Source organism: Osmerus mordax, chromosome 26, assembly GCF_038355195.1.
Source record: "Osmerus mordax isolate fOsmMor3 chromosome 26, fOsmMor3.pri, whole genome shotgun sequence".
Taxonomy (NCBI): domain Eukaryota; kingdom Metazoa; phylum Chordata; class Actinopteri; order Osmeriformes; family Osmeridae; genus Osmerus; species Osmerus mordax.
In genome coordinates this window covers 5385383-5410163 of record NC_090075.1, presented here as the reverse complement: position 1 = coordinate 5410163, position 24781 = coordinate 5385383, and the positions used below count along the sequence as shown (strand labels likewise).

The window sequence follows — 24781 nt, the reverse complement described above, 5'->3', positions numbered from 1 at the left end:
TATATATATATAGACAGGACAAAAAATACAACAAGCCTTTTTTTAAATATGAGGTGCTGAAGAGCAAGGCTAACTGAACCTAACACACAAAGAGCCAAATGAAATTCATTTGAAAAATTCGTTTTAGTTTACTGTAAAATATGAACTTCTGTACTGACATCATATGGATGGTAAACGTTCTCAAAGTACTCAGGATGGCGTGTCAGTTGATGTTATTTATGTATAGCCCTTTCTCCTTTCCCTCTCCACATCCCTTCCTCTGCCTTCCAGCCACACACAGCCTTCATCCTCTGAATCATTTATATTGACTGATTAGTTTTTTTTAAAATGGCCTCATTTTCCATTAAGCAGACAAGGTTCTTTGGTCTAGCGATTCAATAGTGTTCTTGTGCTTGAGCGTGAGATATGTTGAATATCACCACTGACCTTTTCGCATTGTTTACAAAGCAAAGCCCTCTTAAGAAGAACAAAGACATTTGTTACATATTTATTGAGTTAAAATGATTAAAACAATTCCAACACAAAAAGGCACGGTGAATAAATGATTGTAAGAACTTGGTTACCTTCCAAAATGTCCTTTTAAGATTATAGGTTATAGCATGCAAATGTTAAACATAATATAGAAAATATAAACTTCTTTAATCCCCACCTGTTGGCTAATATTCCCCATTGATACTATATTGTTCACCACTGCAAATCTTTAAATAATCAGTTGATAAAAGTCTTATCCCTCTCCCTGATCTGTAGCTTTCCATAAGTATAAAACAGAATGTAGAGTTTCACAAAAAAACAAAACAATGAAAATAGCTTTTCATTTTGATAAGGCACAAGTGAGTACAAAAATCATGACAGACAATATAAAGAAAGGTTGGGCCACTTAGTATTATGGGCTACTTAGACATAATGGTCCACAGCTGCTTGAGACAATGCAGATGAGAGGAATATTTCTGTCTGGTCAAGCCGAACTATTGAAAACATTGCTGGTCCAAGATGGCGGACGGGTGACGGTCGGTTGTAGCCTCAGTTGCTGGCCAGTGATTGGTGGATGGGCGGCTGGAAGCATCGCACATGCTCCACTGGCATGTTCTCACCATCCCCTGACTTCAGGTACTTGTTCAGAATGGCGAAGATCTCGTCATTGAGTATTTGAAACTTGCGAATTCGGTCCACCATCTTCTTAAGAGGCTGAAGATGAGACAGGAGAGAGGTGAGGTTCCAACTAGAGCTTTGTAGCACCTACTTGATTACTTGGATTTCACATTTCTAGTATTATTTTAATTTTGAAACAACAATGTTGCTTGAGGGGAAAGGGGGAAAAGGACTACAAGATAAAACATAAAACCCAAGGATTTTAAGAGCGTAACAATAAAAACTAGCAAGATTCTGGTTCCTAAAAGGGTGAAAAAAACATAAAAAAAAAAAAAAGAGCCTCACCACGCTCTTAATGATCTCATCCTTGCCGTCGTGCTTCTGGACCTTCAGGAGGTGGTAGCTGAAGTCCAGGATGTCAAAGCGCCTCTGCTGCCCCAGGAGAGCGATGATCATGCAGCCGGCCCAGTGCAGCCCGTCCCCGAAGCACTGCCTGAGACACAACAGAGCCTTTAAAGGGACGCTACGCTCAAAAAGGTTCTGTGTTGTTTCACCATTGCCTTGAGAGTGGCTGATTAAACCATCACTTCGACACAGAAGAAATACCAAAAAAAAATGATACACCAGCATGATAAAGCTTTAGAATGTCGACTCAAAAAGGGTCAAAACAAAAGCAGGCATCCGTTTCTGGGCACTCACTCCACGGTGAACTCGTGGGCTCCGACAGGGATGCAGTAGACGAACTGCATGGCGCTCCACAGGCGGTGGAACTCCACGCACTCGTCCACGTGCATCACGCCGTTGCTGGGCAACGGGCCTCGCCAGATGGGGTCGTCCAGGAACCCGCGGACCCGCGTGAGGATGACCTCGAACATGGACAGGCCGCAGCACAGCCTCTCTTTGGTCAGCAGGTCTCCCTCGCGGGCGATGGCGATTTGCTGTGTAAGGAGAGAGGAAAGGGAAGAGAGGGAGGGGGAGGGAGAAGGGAGGGAGGGAAGCAGGGGTACAGGTTGGGGTGTGAGTGAAGAAAGGTGCTGGAGATCCCGGTCCTGGAGAGATGAGCTGGAGGGGGTGATGAGGACTCACCTGAGGGGTCCCCAGACGCTCGATCAGGGGCACCAGGTGCAGAGCTGTGTACTTGGCCTCCAAGCGCTTCATCTTGGCGTCGAGGCGCTCGCCCTCTGAAAAGCGCGGTCCCCATTATTACTTTCTTTCAAGGCTGACAACTGAAGAGATTTTGATGCTGGCTCACACACTGTCCCTCGGTCGCGCACACACTTACACACTCCCACACGCTTGATAAGGAACGGGTACCTTTGACATGGACTCTGGGGAGAATGTTCTGGAAGGGTGCAGCATGCAGAAGATCACACACCTCCTCCTGCGACTGGGAGACACACAGGACACAGAGCAGGAGAGTTCACAACACGGACACAAGACCCTGTTTGAGGCCTTCATGATTCGTGACCGGAATACATTTACATTACATTTACATTTAGTCATTTAGCAGACGCTCTTATCCAGAGCGACTTACAGTAAGTACAGGGACATTCCCCCCGAGGCAAGTAGGGTGAAGTGCCTTGCCCAAGGACACAACGTCTTTTTGCACAGCCGGGAATCGAACCAACAACCTTCTGATTAATAGCCCGACTCCCTAACCGCTCAGCCATCTGACCCCCTCAGATATACAAATGAGAGCATCCTGTCTGGGAGAGCTAACTAGTCTCAGGCGGTTTCCTGTGTGTGTAGGCATAATAAGATGCGTGCTTGTTTTTTTATAAGATATATTTTTGGGAGCCTTTTCCTTGGCTTTACTCGACAAGACACAGCGCAGAGAAGACAAGCAGAAATGGCCTCCGGGCCGTATTCGTACCCAGTGCACTGAGAGCCAGGGACTCAACCCATACGGTACGCGCGAGCTAGCGGGGCGGTCTAGCGACGCACCTCTCCTGACACGAACGTCCTACCAACAGCCAGCAGAAGATGGCGCTGATGAGCTGGAGACCGGACTCGCACGCCGCTCATAAAGAAGCTGGTTTTACGAAGCTCCTTTAAACTTCCAGGGGCGGATTGGGAAAGACAACACTGTAAGACGGAGGCGTCGCTCGAAAACGCGAAACTATTTGGCGTGTACGCGAAGGCCGTCCGTGACATGGAAAAGCTGGGTTTGTCCATACCAGGCTCTGCTCGCTCAGGAGGCAGAAGAGGAGGGCGTTGCCGACCTCCCTCAGGTTCTGGAAGCACACGGTCTTGAGCTCTGCGTACTCCACTATGTCCTTCAGCTGGTGGTGGAAGAACTCCAGGATCCCTGGAGGGGAAAGGAGAAGGGTTTTTATTTTTGGTGGGGGGGGGGGGGATTTTTCCCCACTTCCTCATTAATGGTTGACTATTGATTATCCGTGACTCATTTGTACCAGCTGTTAATTTGTCATTTCTCTCTTACACAAGACACAAGTGACACACACACACCTCGCAGTGGGCTCACTTTAATCTCTCTCTCTATCTCTCTCTCTCTCTCACACACACACACACTCCTCTCTCACCTGGGGAGCCATACTCATGGCGAGGCAGGCGGCAGATCTTGGGCATGACCTCCATCAGGGTCTTCACATACTGCATGATGGTGCCTTGGAGCTGAGAGGGAGAGCAGCGTTAGTGAGGCCGGGCTCCACAACCCCAGAACATGCAGAATCCCTAAGAGGATTGGGTCCTATCCCACTCCCTCCCTCACCCCAACCACCCCCAAAATGTCCTGAGTCCCAACACCACCCCCCACTCCCCATCTCCACAGCCCCGCCTCACCAGGCTCTTGACGACCTTCAGCAGCTCCTCCATCACCACGGCGATGCCCTGGTAACCGAGCAGCCGGCACATGGCCTTGATGTGAGGGGGGCCCACGAAGTTCCTGTAGTAGCCGAACACGCTGCTGTAGGCCAGGTTCAGGGCCTGCGGGACACACACACACACACACACGACAGGCCTGATCACAACCCGCTCTCTCAACATCCCCTCCTCTCACTCTGTGTTAACAGAGCCAGCGGTGATTAACGCCAGGGCGTTCGCATTAGCGACGAGATGAGGCATCTGGCAGAGAAAGAAAGATAAGACTGATTATTCGAGGTAGGCAGGTACACCCTTGGCTCAGCGTCGTGATGCCAGCAGATGTTTTCGAGAGTGGGTAATTAATTCACGGGCTCTGATCCGCTCCGGTGGGATTGGAGCTGGCGTTAGCCGGGCTGACTCATCCCTCTGGCTCCAAGGAGAGCTGGAGTAGAGCAGCCACAGGCCGATGTCTGAGTGTACCGCAACTTGAACCCCCGTCTGTCGACGACGCACAGGGCAGTAGAACAATAGATGGCACAGGGAGACGAGGACTGGCCATTGAATGGCACCATTATGGCGTTATTTAGTAAAAACCTGTTTTTCCAGCCGAACTGAATCTGTGCACAAAAGACCGTAATGATCAGAATTCACTTGTGGCACAAACCGCACCTGCTCGTTTGTCTCCCTCTCCTTTCTTCCCTTCTGGATCCTCTCTCTCTCTCTCTCGTCTCTCTCCCTCCCGCCTCTCTCCCTCCCGCCTCTCTCCCTCCCGCCTCTCTCCCTCCCCTTTTCTTGATCTATTCCCCTCCCTTCCCATCTCTCTCCATCTCACACACACACACACACACACACAAGCCCTCTCTCCCTCCAACAGTCAGCCGGTGCTAAGAAGCGGGCAGAGCTGGCAGCGCAGGAAGCCCAGACTCATCCGTGCTGTGGTGTCCGCGCGGCAGACAGACCAGAGCAGGGGGCCACAGGGGGCAGGACGGAGCAGCCAGGACAGAGATCATGACCCAGGAGCGCGTCCAGACAGGCAGTCGTCGGCCAGTCGGACCCCGAGGTACCCAGCTTCCACTGCAGCTGCAGCTGTGATCAGCCATCCAGCACACACCGCAAGGGTACGTCTCTGAAAGCCACACTGCTGAAACCTCTGGGCATGTTGCTACGGGTTACCAGCGATGCAGGCACGATCGAATGTTCTGAGGTAGTTTTTACCATATCGTTATTTTTCTGTGTCAAACTAATTTATTTAATGGGACCATGAATGGAAAGTTCTATTTTTGGATTTAAAAAAATGCTTTTTACATTTTAACTGCAATGGTGAAATGGTTGAATAGCTAAAAAATCATTAGTATTTTGATATAAGGTTTTTAGCCAGACACTGGACATTGAGAAAGGAAAAAATAAAATAACGGTCAAGGTCAACCTGTGAAATGTTACATCGCTGTATGCGATCCGTTAATTCCTACTGGTCAGTTGAGATTCTCAGTCGCAAGCAACTATCACCTACCTCCCTGCTGTATCAGTTCACAGCTATGATGTCTTAGTACTAAACTCATCACATTTTAATATTAAATCATGGCACCTCATAGGCTAATTATTTGATAAATGATTAGTAGAAGTTGGCAAGTTTCCACACAAGTGTGTAGACTATCAGTACACCTTAAAACATAATATATCCCTGACGGTGTGACATGCAAGTCAAGCCTGCAGAATCTTCCAGCAGGAAGAGTTGGTTTGAAGTGAGAGGCCTCGCATTGCTTTTAAAGCGCCGTGATTCTGACAGCCCAAACTCCACTGAGGTGTTTGAAGTACAGGGTCACCTCTAGAGTCTGCTGCTACCTGACTTCAAACCTTTTCACCAACCTGGCAACCACCTGATATCACACCCTTTCACCAACCTGGCAACCACCTGATATCACACCCTTTCACCAACCCTGGGCAACCCCACACTGGAGCTTCCAAGGCTGTCTGTAGATGGAAGCCATCCGCTCGGAGCCCAAATAAACGAAAGAAAATGTTCTTTTAGAGACTAAAAGAAAATAAGGCTATACGATTGGTAACTAAAAACAACCTGCTTCAGATTGCTCGAGAGATTGCTCCAGCACTAGAAGCTGATTGCAGTTGCATGGAATCGTTTGGTAGATAGCCTTAAGGGCTCCGATAGGCGTTGTGTTTATGACAAGTGGTGCAATCATAAAGCAAGATGCTTGACGCAGGTTCAAGATCTCAAGCTGTTTAGAAGAGAAGCTGGAGACCATGTTCATAAGACAAGAGAGCAGAAACAACATTATGATGAGAATATCACTCTGACCTCTCTATCCCTATCCCCTTTCATTTCAGAGCGTATTTCAGCAGCTGCAGAAGAAAACAAACAAACAAACAGACAAGACAAGAACAAAGAGGCGCTTCAGAAGCCGGAAAACGGAACCGACAGGGGTGACGGCCATGACGATCTCCGTACACAACATCTCGTCCACCTCGGCCAGGGTGAGCTGGCCAGCCGCGCCCAGCTGCCTGGACACCTTCTACAGCGTCATGTACCACCCCAACTGGAACAGCCTGCTCATGGGCTACACCCGCAAGAGCTTCCTGAGGGAGGAGCGCATCCCCGTGACCCAGACCAGCGCCAGCCTGCTCAACCTGGCCCCGCAGACCACCTACATCCTGTGCGTGACCTGCCAGGCCGCCAACCCGGTCCGGGACCAGTGCCAGGTGTTCAGCACCCCGGGGGAGTGGGGGGAGAGGCAGGACGGCTCCGGGTGGGAGATGGCAATGGGGGTGTGGATGGCCAGCAGTATCCTTCTCCTGGTCATCGCCGGGGTCCTCCTCTGGGGGTGTCTCCACTCCATATGCCCCTTTGCCCAGGCGTCCGGCGAGGACTATCCCTGCTCCAGCGCCCTGCCCCAGGGGACCCAGGGCAGCCCAGGGTGCCTGTACACCCCCAGCAGCAGCGAGGAGAACTCCAAGCAGGTCACCGTCTTGGAGAACCCCCTCCACTCGGCCCTGACGCCCGGACACCGACACGCCCGGGGTCACGAGCTGAGGACGCTGACCCCGCGAACCGAGGGACAGCCCGTCTGACGCCGGCCCCTCCCTGCTGGCGCCGTACCCGGTTTCGAGAATGTGTGCGATGTGCAGAATTGGAAGCGGTGAAAGTGTTTTTTCGAAAACTCCCAGCCGACTGTTAAGAATCTGTCACAAATCCATTTGAAACCATTAAGGAAGAATCTGTCACAAATCGGTTTTAATGGTTGTGGTGTTGTGCTGTCTCTGCGAGGGACTGCAGAGTTTTATTGCTAAACCTGTACTCTCATTTCATCTGTGAAACTTGCTTTTAAATTGCCGGGTTTACACATTTTCTCCTCTCTGCTAGAACACCTACATCCATCTGCATTTATCCAATTGTCGTTTTCAATGGCTTGGTGGTACGACATGTACCCCTGTGTGCTACATCGTCGTCAGCCGGCGTCCTTGTAATGTACCAACCGAAGTATTTCGATTTGAATGTTTTCTGTGATGCAACTGTTCTTTCCTCGTACAGTAATTTGTGTATAAAAGATACAAAAAAATATCACACTTTTTTTTGTTGATTTTTTTTTGTCTGGGATTGTCTGTGCCCATAGTGAATGCCCCCCTATCCCTCCAACCCTCTACCCCAACCCCCCCCCCCCCAACACCAACTCTACCCCCACCACCACCCATGGTGGATGCAAGGAGGCGCTCCAGTGGCACCAGCGACTCAGACTGACCTTGGAGCCGTACAGGTACTGGGGCTGGGCGTTGGGCGGCTTGTCCCTCTGGAACTCCTGGGAGAAGGGAAGCACAGTGCGGACAAACCTGGAGGGAGGGAGGGAGGTGTGTAGAGAGAGAGGGAGAGAGAGCAAGATAGTATAACAGAAGGAGAGACAGAGGGAGAGCAAGAGAGTATAACAGAAGGAGAGAAGGAGAGACAGAGGGAGAGCAAGAGAGAAAAAGAGAGAGCAAGATTGTGACAAATCGAGAGAGTGCGAGAGAGAAAGCGAGACAGAGAGAGAGAGAGAGAGAGAGAGAGAGAGAGAGAGAGAGAGAGAGCGAGCAATACAGGGGGATCATTGCCATTGATCTTCAGGTACCTTGGGTCGTATTAATGAACTCCTCTTGAAAACATGAGTAATCACTGCAGCAAGACAGCTTCAACAGCTCATCAGCGGAAACACAAAACCACAAAAACAGTCTCTCAGAGAGCTGTCTTTTGAGAAGGTGGTCATGTCGAACCTTCTGTTCAAAAAGCTCTCAGAGCTAAAGGAGGGATGGCACTTAAGGTGTATTTCAAGCCGAGCCTCCCTCCCTCCCTCCCCATCTCCCCCCTCTCTCTGTCTTTCTCTGTCATTCTCTCTCTCTCTCTCTCTGTCTTTCTCTGTCATTCTCTCTCTCTCTCTCTCTCTCTGGGGAGCTCTGACGTCTCAGCCAGACACACAAAAGGTTACATTCGTTTTCACTTCTGCTTTTCATTCCTGAATTATTCATACAGGGCAGTGGTGAATGATCCCGTTGGAGGTAGATGAATGTCGGGATGTGTATAGCTCAGAGGCAGAGCATTCGACCGCATGTAAAGAAGCCCCCCCCCCCCCCCCCCCTGAACGAGCCTTTAGATGAAACCCCAGCGATATGAATACCTTACATAAACACAAACGTCACCAGATAACCTACATTATATAACGCACTCATTCAGCACCTGCTTTGATCCAAATCACGTTAACAGAATGCGGGGGGGGGGGGGGGGGGCTACCAAACCCGCGTCCTCTCTGGCTCTGCAGTAAAATGCTCTAACCGCTAAGCACAGACCCCCCCCCCCCACCCCCTGGGCAGGCCGACCTACCGGTTGGTGGAGCCGTTGTAGCAGTAGTTGGGCAGGAAGTCGTAGTTGAGCTCCCAGAAGACGTGCAGCGTGATGCGGCCGTACGGGGCCGACACGTTGTGGTTGGCCTCGCGGAACATGGCGTCCATGCTGTCCAGGGTGAGGAAGCGGCTGAGGAGCTTGTGGGTCATGCGGTTGATGTCCAGCAGACCCTCCAGTTCCTGGGGGGACCGGCGGAGGAGAAGGAGGAGAAAAGGTTCAGGGGAAAACACACGGCACGCGACGGGGGTTCAGCTGCTCTCCGCTCGCAGGCGCGTTACATCCACACTTTGCCCCCACGGGAACACAGGCTAGCTGACAGGGAGGGGGGGGTTCCCACCATGATGGAGGTGAGGTCCTCGCTCTCGAAGCGGTTGATGGCCAGCTCCAGGGACTTGTAGAGGGCAGCAGACACCCTCTGGGTGATCAGCCTGTTCAGGTCGATGGAGCGCCCCAGGAGCTGCGGATGACGACACACACACAGCCAAGAACACACATACACACGCACTGAATGAAGAATTGGAGGACTTAAATTGAGAAATGTGTCTATTTAGATGTGTGTGTGTATGTGTGCGACCAGAACCAGGGGCAGCTACCTGGACGTGGCGTTGCTTCAGCAGGGTCTCGTAGCGGTTGGAGGGGGGCCAGGGGATGTTAGCTCCCTGGTTCTTACAGTCAGCCCTCAGACGCTTGTCCAGCAGCAAGCTGGGGGGGGGGGGGGGGGGGGGGGGGGGGGGGGGGCAGAGCACAAAACCAGTTTATACATCATTGTTATTCATTCCTCATCCCTCCTCTCCAACCAAGTCACCTCGTCTTTTTCACCAACACATAAGGACCTTACGCACCTTCCAGCTAGGATCTTGTAGTAGGCAAATATCTGATCAGCCAGCTTGTAGACAAACTGATCGAAGCACAGGTTGACCTGGAAGAGTGAAGAGCGGAATGTTTTGCTGCTGTGGTCATGTGCTTCATGTGTCGTCGTCCCCCCTCTCTCTCTATCTCTTTCTCTCTATTGCTCTCTCTCTATCGCTCTCTCTCTATCGCTCTCTCTCTCTCTGATTGTCACTTCCTGGGATTTACCTCGGCTTCGATCTCGTCGTAGAGGAACTGTTTCTTGAACTTGGTCAGGGCGTAGTGGGCGCTGTCGTTGTACAGGTCCAGAGGATACAGCACATACCTGGGACACACACACACGGACCAGACAACATTCAGTTACTAGTCACGACTGGTGGAGATTGAGGGAGTGAGTATGTGAGTGACTGAGGGAGTGGGCGAGTGTGCGCGGTCCTCACTCCATCATGGAGGCCTCCTTGGTCTCCAGGATGTGGTCGGTGAGGATCCAGGGCATGGACATCTCGATGGGGAACTGGATTCTGCGGCCCATGGTGAGCTCCAGGAAGAACTCCCTGAACCACAGCTGGGACAGGTCACAGCACTGCTGCAGGGTCTCTGGAGAGGGTGGGGGGGGGGGGGGGGGAGGTCAGAGGCTGGAGCGTTTGACTGCGGATCGAGAGGTCAGTGGGTTCAAATCCCCTTCAATCCTCCGCTAAATCTACTCAACGAAATACATCGTTGTTATTATTGCCGTTGCGTGACCTCCCTCGGTCGGCGGTGGCCGTGCGATCAGGCGGCCGGGGGGGCCTCGGTGGACAGGAGGGGCTCCGGGGGGGGCGGCTTACCGCTGAAGTTGAGCAGGTGGGTGTAGAAGAAGGACTCCCGGTGGAACTTCTCGATGTCCAGGATGGTGGGACCCTCCAGACCACTGCGCAGGGTCTTCTTGGAGCCGCTCTTGTCTGCGATGAGGGACTCCAGCATGGTCCTGACCATGTACAGCTGTGGGGGGGGGGGGGGGGGGGGGGGGGGGGGGAGGAGAGGGGAGGGGAGAGAAAGCAGGGAGAGGAGAGGGAAAGAGAGGAGAGAAAAGAAGAAGAAAAAAGGAGAATGATCCACGGGACAATAGCAGCGGTAAAACACGACTCATCCTTTTCCACAGACAGTAACGAGCAGCCTCACAGCCAGAGAGCACTTCAGCCCCCCATCTCTCTCTCTCTCCCTCTCCCTCTCCCTCTCTTTTTCATTGAATTTTCCTCTCTCCCTCATTTCCTCCATCTCTGTCTGTCTGCTTTCTGTCTTTCTGAATCTTCCTCCCTCCCCTCCCCTCCCCTCCTCCCCCTCCCTCCTCCATCTCTCCCTCTCCTCCCCCCTCTCCCTCTCCCTGCATCAGCCTGAGGCACACCTATTTGACACCGTGCACAATCTTCCTGGAGACACTGGGGGAAATAGTAAGAAGGCATCTCCATTCAGTCCCGCTGTCAGAGAGGACTGTCTAAGTCGGGGGCCCCTTCTGTGGAATCCTAGAGCAGTCTGACTATCAGAACGAAGCAGGGAGGCCAGCGCGATCAAAGAGAAGCATGTCAACATCACTGGGCCCTGGAGGGTAACCGCTGGCAATGTTCTGTTTGCTCTGATGAGGGATGTGTGGGAGGATGGAGAGAGAGAGCTAGAGAGAGAGAGAGGGAGAGAGGGAGGACAGGGCGCCGTGGTAACCACCGCAGGATGATGGGGCTGTAGAGGCGAGGGGGGGAGCTGAACAGAGCTTTGCACTGAGTCAGGGATTGGCTTTCAACCCCCCCTGGGTTAAGCACAGGACACCACAGGTCTAATGACACCACAGCCCCTCCCCCCGTACACGCACACAACTGGATGATGTAGGAAATCCGAAATTCTGTGTTAAAGGGGATTATGTGTTCAGGGGTATACCGGATTATACGCCCATTATACGCCCAAGTGCGACCTCCACGGTTCTGAGGTAATCACAGACAAACACGACGAGAGCCGGGCGGTGAAGGTTACTGACTGAGATGTGATGAGGCGCTGTGGGAAATAAGGTTTAAACCTCTCATTCTTCCCCCCTGAGGGAGGGGGAGGAGGGGATTATGCTGGGTATTGTGTATAGTCTGTGTGTGTGTGTGTGTGTGTGTGTGGACGGGGGACGCTGTGGCACCTGTGTGCTGGACGGGCCCACCGCGCGGCGGGGGACCTTGATGTCGAAGCCCCCCTTGGGGTCCTTCTCCCCGCGGAGCGCTGGGTCGTTGTGGGGCTCGCGGCCCGCCTCCCAGTCACAGATGGTCTTCCTGATGGCCTGGAGGACGCTGCGGACAGAACGACATGTGGTCATTATCCCCCCGCACGGCTCCGTACCCACCACCCACGCCTCGACACACCCGGTGCCGTTTACTCAGGTTGCCATGAGAGGGACTGATACGTTCAAAAAAGGGAGTCATGTGGCTGAGCGGTTAGGGAATCGGGCTAGTAATCAGAAGGTTGCCGGTTCGATTCCCCGCCGTGCAAAATGACGTTGTGTCCTTGGGCAAGGCACTTCACCCTACTTGCTTCGGGGGGAATGTCCCTGGACTCACTGTAAGTCGCTCTGGATAAGAGTGTCTGCTAAAGGACTAAATGTAAATGTAAAACGAGGAGAGAGAGATAGGAGAGAGAGACAGGGAACAGAGCTAGGCGAGATAGAAGTAGGAGAGAGAGAGAGAGATAGGAGAGTGACGTGCGAGAGGGATGCGGAGAGCATCTGAGATTCAGGGGTGAAAAACAGAGATTATTTTGGCCGCTATCCCATTTTCTGCTCAAAACGAGTCCAGACCGGAATTATCAACGGGCAATCAACGGCTCTTTTTTTAAAAGCACAGATGGAATTCATTAGGGGCTTGTAACAACACTGAGCAAGCCAGAGAAGCAGAGCTAAGCATGACAGGCAGGAGGTAGCTCGGGCTGCCAGACTTCCCAGCAGGGTATTATCAATTATGCAACAAAAGGCTTGGCAGGGTGATAGGCACCCGCACAACTTAGACCAAGTTCTGCTCTCAGAACATTCCAGAAGGTCCACAGGAAGGCTGCTTACCACCCCCAACCCACCCCCACCCCCCCCACCCACTCCCCACCCGGCCTCCAACTGCTTCACTTCATGTCTGGGGCTTACTTTCCGACATCCTTTAAATAACTGAAAAAGGGTTGTCTACTTCAAGGAGAACACAGAGACTGAAGCCAGATTCCTCGACTCCAGACTCGCTAAGAACTGTAGCCGTGATTCCACACAGCAACAGCTGCCCTGCACCCGTAAAACACCACTGGACTCAACCCCCCCCCATACGGAGAGTTCCAGAATGAAGCCTGGTGATATCTGCGGTTCTGTTTGTCCTGCGTGGTGCTCCGTACCTCTGAATGACATTCTTCTTCTTCTTGATGGCCTGGCGCAGGGGGTCTCTCAGCGTGAGCTGGGCGAAGTCCTGCAGGGCTGAGTAGATGGTGTGGCGGATGGCGTGGTTGAACACGCTCTCCATGCGGCCCATCAGCACCTGCAGACCCTTAATCATGGCCATCACCTGCCAGGGACACAGAGTCAGTCTGGCACTCAAACCACAAACAAGTCAGCCAGCCAGTTAATCAGTCAGCCAGCCAGTCAGCTTGTCCGTCAGACAGTCAGCCAACCACTCAGTCAGTCAGTCCATCAGGCAGATATCCGTCAAGCCATCAACATGCTTGTATCCACGGCGACCATGGGGAAGCCCACAGGCCCGGGGTGAGAAGAGAGCGCGCTGACCTCCACCAGGGCGAACTTCTCCTCGCTGGTGTAGTTGTATCTGGTGGCTCGCTCGTACTCCTCGGCGTTGTCCGGACAGTCCTTGTTGGAGTACTTGTCAGTGGGGTGCACCAGCTTCCAGGAGTACTGGAACACAGGGTTGGTGGGAACGCAATGTTAGAGAGAGGCTGTGTGTCGCCTGTATGTCATCGGTATGTCAGCTGTATGTCATCTGTATGTCACCTGCATGTATGTAACCTGTATTTAACTGGTATGTCAGCTGTATGTCATATGTATGTCACCTGCATGTATGTAACCTGTATTTAACTGGTATGTCAGCTGTATGTCACCTGCATGTATGTAACCTGTATTTAACTTGTATGTCAGCTGTATGTCACCTGCATGTATGTAACCTGTATTTAACTTGTATGTCAGCTGTATGTCACCTGCATGTATGTAACCTGTATTTAACTTGTATGTCAGCTGTATGTCAGGTGGCTGAGCGGTGAGGGAATCAGGCTAGTAATCCGAAGGTTGCCAGTTCGATTCCCGGTCATGCCAACTGACGTTGTGTCCTTGGGCAAGGCACTTCACCCTACTTGCCTCGGGGGAATGTCCCTGTACTTACTGTAAGTCGCTCTGGATAAGAGCGTCTGCTAAATGACTAAATGTTAAATGTTAAATGTTAAATGTATGTCACCTGCATGTATGTAACCTGTATTTAACTTGTATGTCAGCTGTATGTCACCTGCATGTGTCCAAACTTTTGACTGGTACTGTATGTAACTGGTATGTCAGCTGTATGTCAGCTGTATGTCACCTGTATGTCATCTGCATGTATGTAACCTGTATTTAAATGGTATTTCAGCTGTATGAAAAATGTCACCCTGTATGCTAGCTGCTCCTTCTTGAGAAAACAAGCATCTACTAGAGATTCAACAGGGCAGCCTGCAGCAATGTTTGTCTCCTTGGAAACCGTGAAAGCTCTTTTCAGAAGAGCTTTCTCTCCCTTTTTATGAATGTCGTGCAGGACACGAACAATTAAGTATACAATTATCTAATACCTTTGAAGAGATGAGCCCTTGAATGCCAAGCTCATTTGTTATTTTATAATTTTGCAGCCCAATCGATTATGTTGTTGTACTGAAACATTTCACAGTGTTGATTAAAATGCCAACTAATAAGACACAATGATTGGAGACAGATGCTTTTATCTGTTGAGGTTTTGGCATATTAAAACCCTGCTTCACTGAGCAGCTCAACTTCAAGGCTAAACTGACTGGCAGCCACCACGGATGATGAAATACCAAAGTACTTGAGGCAATCAAACACACACACCATCTTTCAATGAACCTTGGCTTTCCGGGGGTGGTTTTGGTGGTGGCGGGGGATCAGGGGGTGGTGGTAAAATCAGGGGACAGTATGTGAGGGAAGGTTTAGAGGGTAGCATGGGGGGGCTGGTACGGGGGGGGGGGTGGTATCAGGGGTAGGATTGGGGACAGGATCAGGGGGTATCAGGGGTAGGATTGGGGACAGGATCAGGGGGTATCAGGGGTAGGATTGGGGACAGGATCAGGGGGTATCAGGGGTAGGATTGGGGACAGTATCAGGGGGTATCAGAGGTAGGATTGGGGACAGTATCAGGGGGTATCAGGGGTAGGATTGGGGACAGTATCAGGGGGTATCAGGGGTAGTATTGGGGACAGTATCAGGGGGTATCAGGGGTAGTATTGGGGACAGGATCAGGGGGTATCAGGGGTAGGATTGGGGACAGTATCAGGGGGTATCAGGGGTAGGATTGGGGACAGTATCAGGGGGTATCAGGGGTAGGATTGGGGACAGTATCAGGGGGTATCAGGGGTAGGATTGGGGACAGGATCAGGGGGTATCAGGGGTAGGATTGGGGACAGTATCAGGGGGTATCAGGGGTAGGATTGGGGACAGGATCAGGGGGTATCAGGGGTAGGATTGGGGACAGGATCAGGGGGTATCAGGGGTAGGATTGGGGACAGGATCAGGGGGTATCAGGGGTAGGATTGGGGACAGGATCAGGGGGTATCAGGGGTAGGATTGGGGACAGGATCAGGTATCTGAGGGTCCCTCACCACTTCCATCACGTGTGCGCTCCACTGAGACAGCAGCTGCACGCCCTGCAGAGCCAGGTCAAACAGCTTCCTGTACTCTGAGTCTGTCTTCTGGGACTCCTGGCGCCCTGACCCGGTCACCACCTACACAGACGGGGGAGGGAGGGAGGGCAAGGAGGAGGAGGGCAAGGGGGAGGAGGAGGAGAAGGGGGAGGGATAAAGAGGAGGAGGGAGGGAAGGATGGTAGGAGGAGGGTGGGAGGGGGAGAGAGAAAGAGAGAGAGAGAAATAGGACACACACAAAGGGGTAGGGAGAGACAGAGACAGACACTGTTAGAGTCGGAATTGTCTATCAGACTTTGTTCTTTGTCAGACAGAACAGAATATTCCGCCAGTAGAACCCTCCAATTTACTCTGCCTGACAGTTTAGCAATCACCAGCCAGGACACGCACATACTGCAAGACTACAACATGATAAAGGGCCTGTTTCTAAAGGTTAAAAAAACACACACACACACAAAATACAGAAACTCCAGAGCATGAAATCAAAACCTATCGACATTTTACTTTGGCGACCCGTCTACTCTCAGACAAGAGAGCGGCATTATGAAAAGCTCTGCCTCCGAGTCAATCTCATCAAAGCCGACGCACCTCATTTCCATATTAATCACATTGGATATTTGGACCCTTGAGAACCCCCAGCGACGAGCCCGGCTTGCGAGATGCTGATTAAGGTATCCCTCTGTGTGCGCCGGAGATGAGAGCATGGCCCGGAGCGAGCCCTTCCAGGGGAGACGGGCACGACGCGATCCTACCCAGGTAGAAGGCTACACCTCGGTTTTAATAAGTGAGTCTGAGTGGGGGACCGAACAAGTGTCCTTGTCCTTGTACGACAGAGACACTTCCTGTCACCTGGAGTGCATCTCACACTATTTGGAAATCCAGTTTAACACCCGCGATAATCAATGGGGACTTCCTACGGAGGCTTCCTGTGAGTGCAGCACAGGGGGAGGCACGGAGGAGGGGGGGGGGGGGAGTGGGAGTTGGATGAGGGTGGGGGGATAGAAGGAGAGGATGGGGGGGGGACAGGAGGAGGGGAAGGGGGGGGAGAAGAGATGGGGGGGGGGTGAGAGGGGAGGACAGGGCCCTGGGGAGGGGGGAGGACGGGGGGAGGACGGGGGGGAGTGCTGTGTGTAGGGACGGGTTCTCCCAGACTGACCTCACTGTTGCTGTAGCGAGCCAGCTCAGAGATGAAGCGCATGTGGTCCTCCCGGATCTGGATCATCTGCTCACAGATGTTGTACTGGGGGCTGCTGCCTGTGGAGGTGCAGGACCACCTGGGAGATGGGGGGGGGCAGGGAGAAAGGGGGTGAGAATGTAGGAGGGGGTGGAGGAGAGAAAGAGAGAGAGTGTGAGATTGAAGGAGGGGGGGGGGGGAATTCAGGGTGTGTGAAAAAAAAAACAGACAATGGGGACAGGCGTTCTATAAAAATAAAATAACAACTATATACAAAGGAACAAAAACAGCAGCAGCTCACAGACAATCCCACAAGAAAACCCAACTTCTGTGCTCAGATCCCAGAGTCATTCGAGAAGTGTCATAAATGCAACCCACATAGAGACTCACCTGGACTTGTTCTCTTCAAAGTGGGCACTTGTTTTGATGTACCTGGACAGCTCAATCTGCATGTCCCCGAACAGAGGCACGACCTGGAGTTGCTGTGGACAGCAATGAAATGGAAGGCAGTGATGTCATTAAATGGAATAATCTGTCATTATACAGCCCTGGGGTAAAACAACAAAGGACCTTCTAAAGGCAGAAGCATTGAGAGGTTGGGAGGCCAGGTGAGAGATGGTTAGAATGACAGGAATAGTTTCAGGTCAGTAGACCAACAAAAATTGGCCTTGGCCACTGTGGAACTAAATTAAAAGTCGGAGGTTGTATCTCAGAGGAGAGAGAAAAAGAGGAACCTTGAGCATAAAGTACAAACAAAATACCTTTCCAAACAAGCTTATACCCACGGGAACGACACAGATCGCAGTCCGTGTGTATTTTGCTGCTCACCTTGAAGAATTTGTCAATCTTTGTCAGGTTGAGTCTTTTCTTGGCGTCCAGTTTGTAGATGTTGCTGTTGTTGCCGTCTATCAGGTACAAGCCGAAGCCCATAACCTGGAGAAAACATCCACAGCCACACTCAAACCCCCACCTCGACACCGTCAATACGGCCAATAATGATCGATACGAGCCCTCCAGACGGAGAGAGAGAGGGACAGAGAGAGAGATAGAGAGAGAGACAGAGAAAGAGAGAGCGCTTACTTTGAGCAGAGTGTGTTTCTCGTTAGGAGTGAGGTACATCTTGTTCTCGTAGTACTCCACACACAGGTTGACGATGTCCGCCAGGAGCTCATCATAGCCGTTAATCACCTCCAGCTGCTGCTGCAGGGACTGAGGGACGGGGGGGGGGAGAGAGGTTGGTTACATTTACATTTAGTCATTTAGCAGACGCTCTTATCCAGAGCGACTTACAGTAAGTACAGGGACATTCCCCCGAGGCAAGTAGGGTGAAGTGCCTCGCCCAAGGACACAACGTCAGTTGGCATGACCGGGAATCGAACTGACAACCTTCGGATTACTAGCCCGATTCCCTCACCGCTCAGCCACCTGACTCCCTGGTTAGACGAGGCCTGGCAGGTGTGGAGGTCTGGGGGGTGTCTGGGTGGGGTTCAGGGGGGGCGTCTCACCTGGGTGATTTTGTTGTGGTTGGCCAGGAACATGGAGAGGTTCTGGGACTCCTGGATGGAGGAGGGCTCGGACATCTTCCTGAGGAACTGGGCGGCTCTGGAGGAAAGGGAGGGACAGAGAGATGAAGAGAGAGGGGGGAAACAGAGGAAGTTGAAGAAAGATAGGGGAAGTGGAGAAAGAGCAGGGTGTAGGAAGTCAGCCTTCAGACAGCCATCAGCCCTAACCAGCGTCTCCTCTCAGTCTGAACTGAACACCAGTCTGATGAAGCTGATGTATTCATAAAGAAGGATGTGTGTAGAACTCATGTGGTAGTGTTAGACTGCAGATCAAGAGGTTGCAGGTTCAACCCCCCCCCCCCTCCCCCCAGTACGTGGCATTGGATGAAAGCTGAATAAATACATTTTGAAGATGCAGGGAGTCTCGCAACACTTTAGGAGAGAAGGATAGCATACACTGCTATCTAGTGGACATACGCAGCACATCCTCCCACAGACTCCAATAATACAGTTCCTGTTTGTTAATCAAACGGATATTCCGTGTATGTTTGTTGACATGTTATCATGTGTGATTAATCCATCATTCAATAAATCAAACTTTCTTCCTATGACACAAGTCAGACAATGAATGCGACTCCAAGTGCGGAACATAAGTGAAAATAGACATATACTTTCTGATATTTACATTTACATTTATGCATTTAGCAGATGCTAAATGCATAAATGTAAATGATATAAACCAGTGATCTGCGATTAACCTTTTGTAGGCCGAGTGGTCGTTCTTCACGCTGCACTTCATGTTCTTGAGCTCGTCCAGCACGGCGAACATGTTGATGAACTTCCCCAGCGTCAGCAGGTAGGCCTCCGACACAAAGTCCTTCCGCCGCTCGGCGTGGCACAGGCGACGCATCTCGCCGCAGAAACGGTCGATGGCTGTGCGCTGCGGGGGGGGGGGGGGGGGGGGGGGGGGGGAGGAGGAGGCGGAGAGAAAGAGAGAGGGGGAAAGACAGAGAGTAAAGGGTCATCGAGAGATAGAGAGAGACAGTTATCAGAATCAGAATTTGTTTGATTTAAGGAAATAAAAAAAGACACCCTGTTGGCGTCGCTACGTGGAGAGCAGAGCGGCCCAGAAGAGTTCACCTGGAAGTACATGAAGTTCATGAGCTTGGTGACCTCAGGTTCCAGAACCTCCACGGTCTTCTCATAGATCTCCACTCTGTTGGGCTGCTCGTTGCACTTCACCTGAGAGAGACAGAGACCGACAGGGAGAAGAACCGAGAGGAAAGGATAGTCGGACTTGGTTCTAAAGGCATGCACACATCCCATTACAGGACTGTACACGGTGCATCATACTGTGAGGAGTGTGTGTGTGTGTGTGTGCAGGTGTTACCTGAGGGATGGCACGGGAACAGCTCCTCCAAGTGTAAAGCATGACGGCATACTCCTGGCCCTCCTCCAGCATCTCATTCTACACACACACACACACACACACTCAGAAACTGGGCTGTGCAGTGCTTTTGGGGACATGCAGCTGAGGATGTTCACAAACACACAGACATATCCCTGATATACACACATACTTTGTTTCTCTCAAAAAGCTGCACATTCATTCTAGGCACACTTGAGCAGGCTCGGTCTTCACAGACACAGACACACACACACACACACACACAGCCCCAGGCAGCCCCAGCATGATGCCGAGCTGCTCGTAGGGCAGCCCTGGCTGCATACAAAGTGCTGTTTGATTCAGCCCTGGCCTTAAACAGCAATTATCCTTCCCTAATGGGGCACAAAGCAACAGTATTCCTGCCTCTAAGCACCCGTTTTGTCCCTGAGCAATCCGAGCGACGCAGTCCTGGCCCAGGTCCTGGTTACTGTCTGAGGGACAATACCACAAGCTCGGAGGGGGACAGCCAAGTCTCGTTCCACTTAACCCCAGGAAAGGCTCTCCCAGGACCCACAGGCCCGACCGGCCTTTGTCCCTGTCCCGGAGCCGGGCCTTCCAAGGTCAGCCATTACGAGCTGTGAACACACCAGAGAGGAAGCCAACGGAGCGAGCCGATTGGCGGAGGCGACGCGGTGGTGACATACCATGCTGGAGTGGACCGTGGCTTGCTCGATGTAGCGGGCGATGCCCGTCACGAAGGCGTTGCGATCCTCGAAGTTGGTGTTGAAGTTGGGCTGTGGAGAGGGAGGATATGGTATACAGGCGTCCTTCCGACATCGAGCGTGAGGGGCGTGCGCGAGTGTCTGAGGGTGATGCGTGTGTGAGGGTGTGAGTGCCTGTGTGTGTGTGTGAGAGTGTGTGAGTGCCTGTGTGATGTGAGTGTGATGTGTGTGTGATTGTGTGAGTGCCTGAGTGCGTGTGAGTGTGTGAGTGCGTGAGGTGATGTGTGTGTACCTGGTAGACCAGTGAGGAAGGCAGGGGCTCGATGCAGGGCTGCTGGTCCGGGAGGGGCAGCTCCTCCAGCAGGTCCACGTTGGAGAGAGCATCCTCCAGGGTCACTGTGGACGCCATGCTGCAACGACACCCAGGGACACCGTGAACACCTGGGGCTCTGAGACAGGACCACAGCCCTTCAGCTGACGCTGGAAACGAGCCTCTCTCACGTGTGCATGAGGATGTCGCTTTGCACGGTTTGGAAGTCACACTGAGAAATGAGGATTTGGCGAATTGTGGCTGTGTTATTGCCTGCCCGTAGGCCAGATCTTGTGGTGTGCCGTTTCCTCTTAAGCTTGCTCTTCCTGAGCCTCGCCTTAACCGCGATATCCGAATACAGCTTCCACTCAGCTGCTGTCATTAAAACCTTTGCCATTTGATTACAAATGTTGTACAGCGAGCCCAGGCGCTCAGAGGGCCTCTTTATCTCCCATCTGCTGATTGGAGGTTTCATTGACAGTGAACAAAAAAACAAAACCCCCCCAAAAAAGACAAACACCACTATCAAAATACACACCAGCTCAAACTGACAAGCCGTCGTGTTATCGCCCTCAGGGACAAAAGACCGCCGCGGGTGCACATGGCCTGGGGTCAACACAGACTCATCGTCATGGAGACCGGCGAGGGAACAGGACATGGTGGGGGTGGGGGAGGAGGAGGTGGAGGTGAAGGGGAAAGGTGGAGGAGGAGGTGGAGGGGAAGATGAAGGAGACCGTGTTGGACACCGTGTGGATAAGGGGACACACACATTCCTGAAACCGGACTGCGTCATGTGACCTAGAGGGCGTGGCCAACACCCAATCAAACCCAGCTGCACAGGACGACCAGGGCTGACGGCAGCTGAGTCGGCCAGTCTGCCACACGGGGGCAGAGGGTCGTCTTCCCCTCAGGACAGGATGGGAGGGCCTAGCATGACATTTACATTTAGTCATTTAGCAGACGCTCTTATCCAGAGCGACTTACAGTAAGTACAGGGACATTCCCCCAAGGCAAGTAGGGTGAAGTGCCTTGCCCAAGGACACAACGTCAGTTGGCATGACCGGGAATCGAACTGGCAACCTTCGGATTACTAGCCCGATTCCCTCACCGCTCAGCCACCTGACTCCCCTGACAAACCTTCTTCAATGAGTGGCCATGTCAATCATGTCATGCCAGACATTTAGCTACATTTTATTCACGTAGCAGACGCTTGTATCCCAAGCAACAGAGAGGACCGCAGAAGTAAGAAGAGTATTTTGGTGGTCACAGTCGAGGTGGAACAGTGTTACTCGACATATCGCAAAGTATCCACATTTCAACTATGAGATACGGTGAATCCAAAAGAATACTACAGTTCAACAATAACATCTCAATTGCTTAAAATGTAATAAAGTGCAACAATAACATCTCACAGGCGCTAGACAATGGATGGACGTATGGTGGACAAAAATAATACTACTGTACTTTTCTAGCCACCTAAACAACACAAGGGCCAGATTACCTTTTCAAACCGCAGCTGTTCAAGTTTTGTAATTAACAACAGTGATAGAAGTGATATTCAGTGTGGTTCAGCTACGTAAGTGTTCTCTCTCTGATACCCAAGTGAAAACAATGCCCTTAAATCATCCTGGCCTACGCTTTGATGAAGATGAGAGGGTCTTAAAATGGTCTTGCTCTGAATATGTAAACAGAAAGAAGACATGGAGGGCTCTATGACTCAAGCCATGGTGTTACTTCCTCCTTGAGATGGGGGCTGGGTGTCTCAAGAGAGGGAACACAACAACAACAAAGTTTGAGTGATTTAGGAAAAACATCATTTGTAAAGAGGACGACTTAAGTAACAATTTGTACTCTGTACAGTACATATCCTCACAGCCCTGCCTACAGGCCAGGTAGATACCGGTACTACTAGTCTACTAATTCAACACAGTAGGCTAAGCCATGTCTTCTGGTTTCCTCAATTACAGCATAAGGAGATTAAAATGTCCGCCGGCCACAAATAGGTAGACAGCACTAAGACAAGGAACCAAGCCTCGTAAACGAAGCCGACAGGCCGCGTGAAAATCGATGGGGGGGGGGGGGGGGGGGGGAGTGGAGGTTCGTCTCGGTCTCTCAACGTGACATGTCTACTCTTGCGTTTGGTTTCACAGCTGGAGCGAAGAGGGGTCACCGCGCCGCTGTCGTGGTGAAGCACTGTCAGACAGAAGGTTCTAGGTTTTGGAGGAAGTTTCATGCAATCCTTCCTCTGCAGCCTTTATTTCTCGGAAGGGCCACTGAAGTAGAATTAGGTCCCATTTAGACATTCGAAAGACACAACAGGTCTTCAATCTGCAGTCTCTCTGTGAGAGCACAGGCCTGTACTTCTCTATTGGAGTGACGTAGCCTTAAACAGCACAGGACCAGGCCTAATTATAGATGTTTATTCTCCAATATAGGAAGTAAAAGCAGGCAATGCAACACTGACAGCATGCTGTTTCCTGGCTGAAGGACATCAGATAAAGCATGAGTGTGTCTTTAGTCCGCTCTGTGTCGACCTTACAACAGCATAGGACAAGCATCTAGATGGCTTGGCAAGCCTATGGCATCAAGTGGAGATTTCGTCCAATTACATTACATTTACATTTAGTCATTTAGCAGACGCTCTTATCCAGAGCGACTTACAGTAAATACAGGGACATTCCCCCGAGGCAAGTAGGGTGAAGTGCCTTGCCCAAGGACACAACGTCAGTTGGCATGACCGGGAATCGAACTGGCAACCTTCGGATTACTAGCCCGATTCGGATTACTAGCCCGATTCCCTCACCGCTCAGACATCTGACTCCCAATTAGCGAGTTGCAAAGCTGGCATGTATAAAAACACTTCACCTTGAAGGTTATCTATCTTGGAGAAAGACTAATCATCTCATGTAAACTAGCTGTCACTGTAGCCCACTCAGTTTAACAAGGTCGTTGCAGAATGCCACAGAAACTTCACCATTGGGCACAGACAGTGCAACTCAGTCACCCTGACAACAGTCACAGATGTGCAGCAGAATGCTAGGTGTGAAGTTACACAAAAAATAAATCATGCCTAGCTTGCACAGCAGCAGTCATTGCAGGCCAAAATCGTTAAACTGGCTAAAGTGTGTGTTTACGTGCTGCCGCCCTACAAACCCTACCCCCAGGATAAAACCGATATCAGAGTTCAGCTGTCACCATCCCCCCCAAGCTCCAAGGTTTCACTTCTCCTAAATCCCAACAGTGACTTGCTTAGCATGGGGAGGACGGAAGACGCAGACAAACAAACACACACTTAAAAAGATGCATATTATGTCAACTTCGAGTTGGTAATCCGTCCATAACAAGGAGAATCAATAAATTCCACGAAACTTCAAAGCTTCGACACGCATACTTCTCATCATGCACTAAACTCTAAAGTAAATAATAACAATGAACTCTGTCTGCAGCTATGCTCTGTCGAGATTTTGGTATAATGTTTTGGATTTTGTAAACATCAAACAAGATTGCTGCATTATTTAATGTCAAGGTAGGGCATTCCTCTCGCATTCCTTGACTTGAAAGCCTGGTGGTTGTGATCCCAGTGCTTAGATCTGGCTAGGTTTCATGGGTAGGATTAGTCACACAATCGGGCCTACGAGTTAAGAGAAATTGCCTAAGAAGTTACTGTGAAACAAGTTGTGTTTTAACTCAACAGAATATGGTCCAGCCGCTCCAATATGGTCCAATGTGTGTATCTGTCGTTAGAAGTTCAACATTTGTCAAGAAAGCAAACGAAGCCGCAAAGACAACACCCCAAAAACATCACAAAGTTTTCCTGCACAGCTGAGTTCTAGCCAACTTCGCGAGCAAATTAGCTACTCACCCGGAGATATCCTGGAAAGATTTTAACTCTTCACCGCTTTAAAAATCCATTTGGAGGATTGGTAGGAATCTAAATTCCTTATACGGGTATTGGTTAAGGATAAATCGAGACTAAACTTCGATCTAGGCTTTTTTTTGTTGCCGTACAGTAGGATCTTCCCTGAATCGATGTTATCACGGGCGGTCAGGCGGGGAAGTCGAAGCAGGCTGTTCCTGTCCCACTGAATCAGGGAAACTCAACAGGAAACTCCAAAGCTGCCTTGCCCACTTCATCCACTAGGGACGTTAGGATCATGT

At 51.2% G+C, this 24781-nt stretch overlaps 2 protein-coding genes across 2 annotated transcripts; one reads left to right on the top strand and one right to left on the bottom strand.

Annotated features, from left to right (window-relative positions):
- Window positions 1–471: 471 nt before the first annotated feature.
- On the bottom strand, window positions 472–24662 carry cyfip1 (cytoplasmic FMR1 interacting protein 1). Its single transcript, XM_067229512.1, has 31 exons — window positions 24486–24662; window positions 20606–20723; window positions 20296–20385; window positions 19595–19672; window positions 19345–19446; window positions 18963–19144; window positions 18208–18304; window positions 17783–17911; window positions 17531–17635; window positions 17093–17184; window positions 16685–16802; window positions 15488–15610; window positions 13404–13529; window positions 13019–13185; window positions 11796–11943; window positions 10471–10624; window positions 10084–10240; window positions 9872–9968; window positions 9637–9713; window positions 9388–9496; window positions 9132–9251; window positions 8774–8973; window positions 7665–7752; window positions 3892–4035; window positions 3633–3723; window positions 3267–3397; window positions 2404–2476; window positions 2176–2270; window positions 1789–2027; window positions 1435–1582; window positions 472–1185 (listed from the first exon to the last, which is right to left on the bottom strand). Exons 2-31 carry the CDS (start codon window positions 20720–20722, stop codon window positions 1021–1023), a joined length of 3762 nt encoding a protein of 1253 aa, XP_067085613.1. The 5' UTR covers window position 20723; window positions 24486–24662; the 3' UTR covers window positions 472–1020.
- Window positions 4915–6996, top strand: LOC136935746 (fibronectin type III domain-containing protein 9). Its single transcript, XM_067229414.1, has 2 exons — window positions 4915–5030; window positions 6256–6996. Exon 2 carries the CDS (start codon window positions 6361–6363, stop codon window positions 6994–6996), a length of 636 nt encoding a protein of 211 aa, XP_067085515.1. The 5' UTR covers window positions 4915–5030; window positions 6256–6360.
- Window positions 24663–24781: the final 119 nt, after the last annotated feature.

Coding starts and splice junctions, on each gene's coding strand:
- LOC136935746 (XM_067229414.1), top strand. CDS start 6,361: ATGACGATCTCCGTACACAACATCTCGTCCACCTCGGCCAGGGTGAGC.
- cyfip1 (XM_067229512.1), bottom strand. CDS start 20,722: ATGGCGTCCACAGTGACCCTGGAGGATGCTCTCTCCAACGTGGACCTG. Junction 19,447..19,594: donor GTTCCCGTGCCATCCCTCAG/GTAACACCTGCA, acceptor TGTCTCTCTCAG/GTGAAGTGCAACGAGCAGCC. Junction 9,252..9,387: donor TGAAGCAACGCCACGTCCAG/GTAGCTGCCCCT, acceptor CGTCATCCGCAG/CTCCTGGGGCGCTCCATCGA.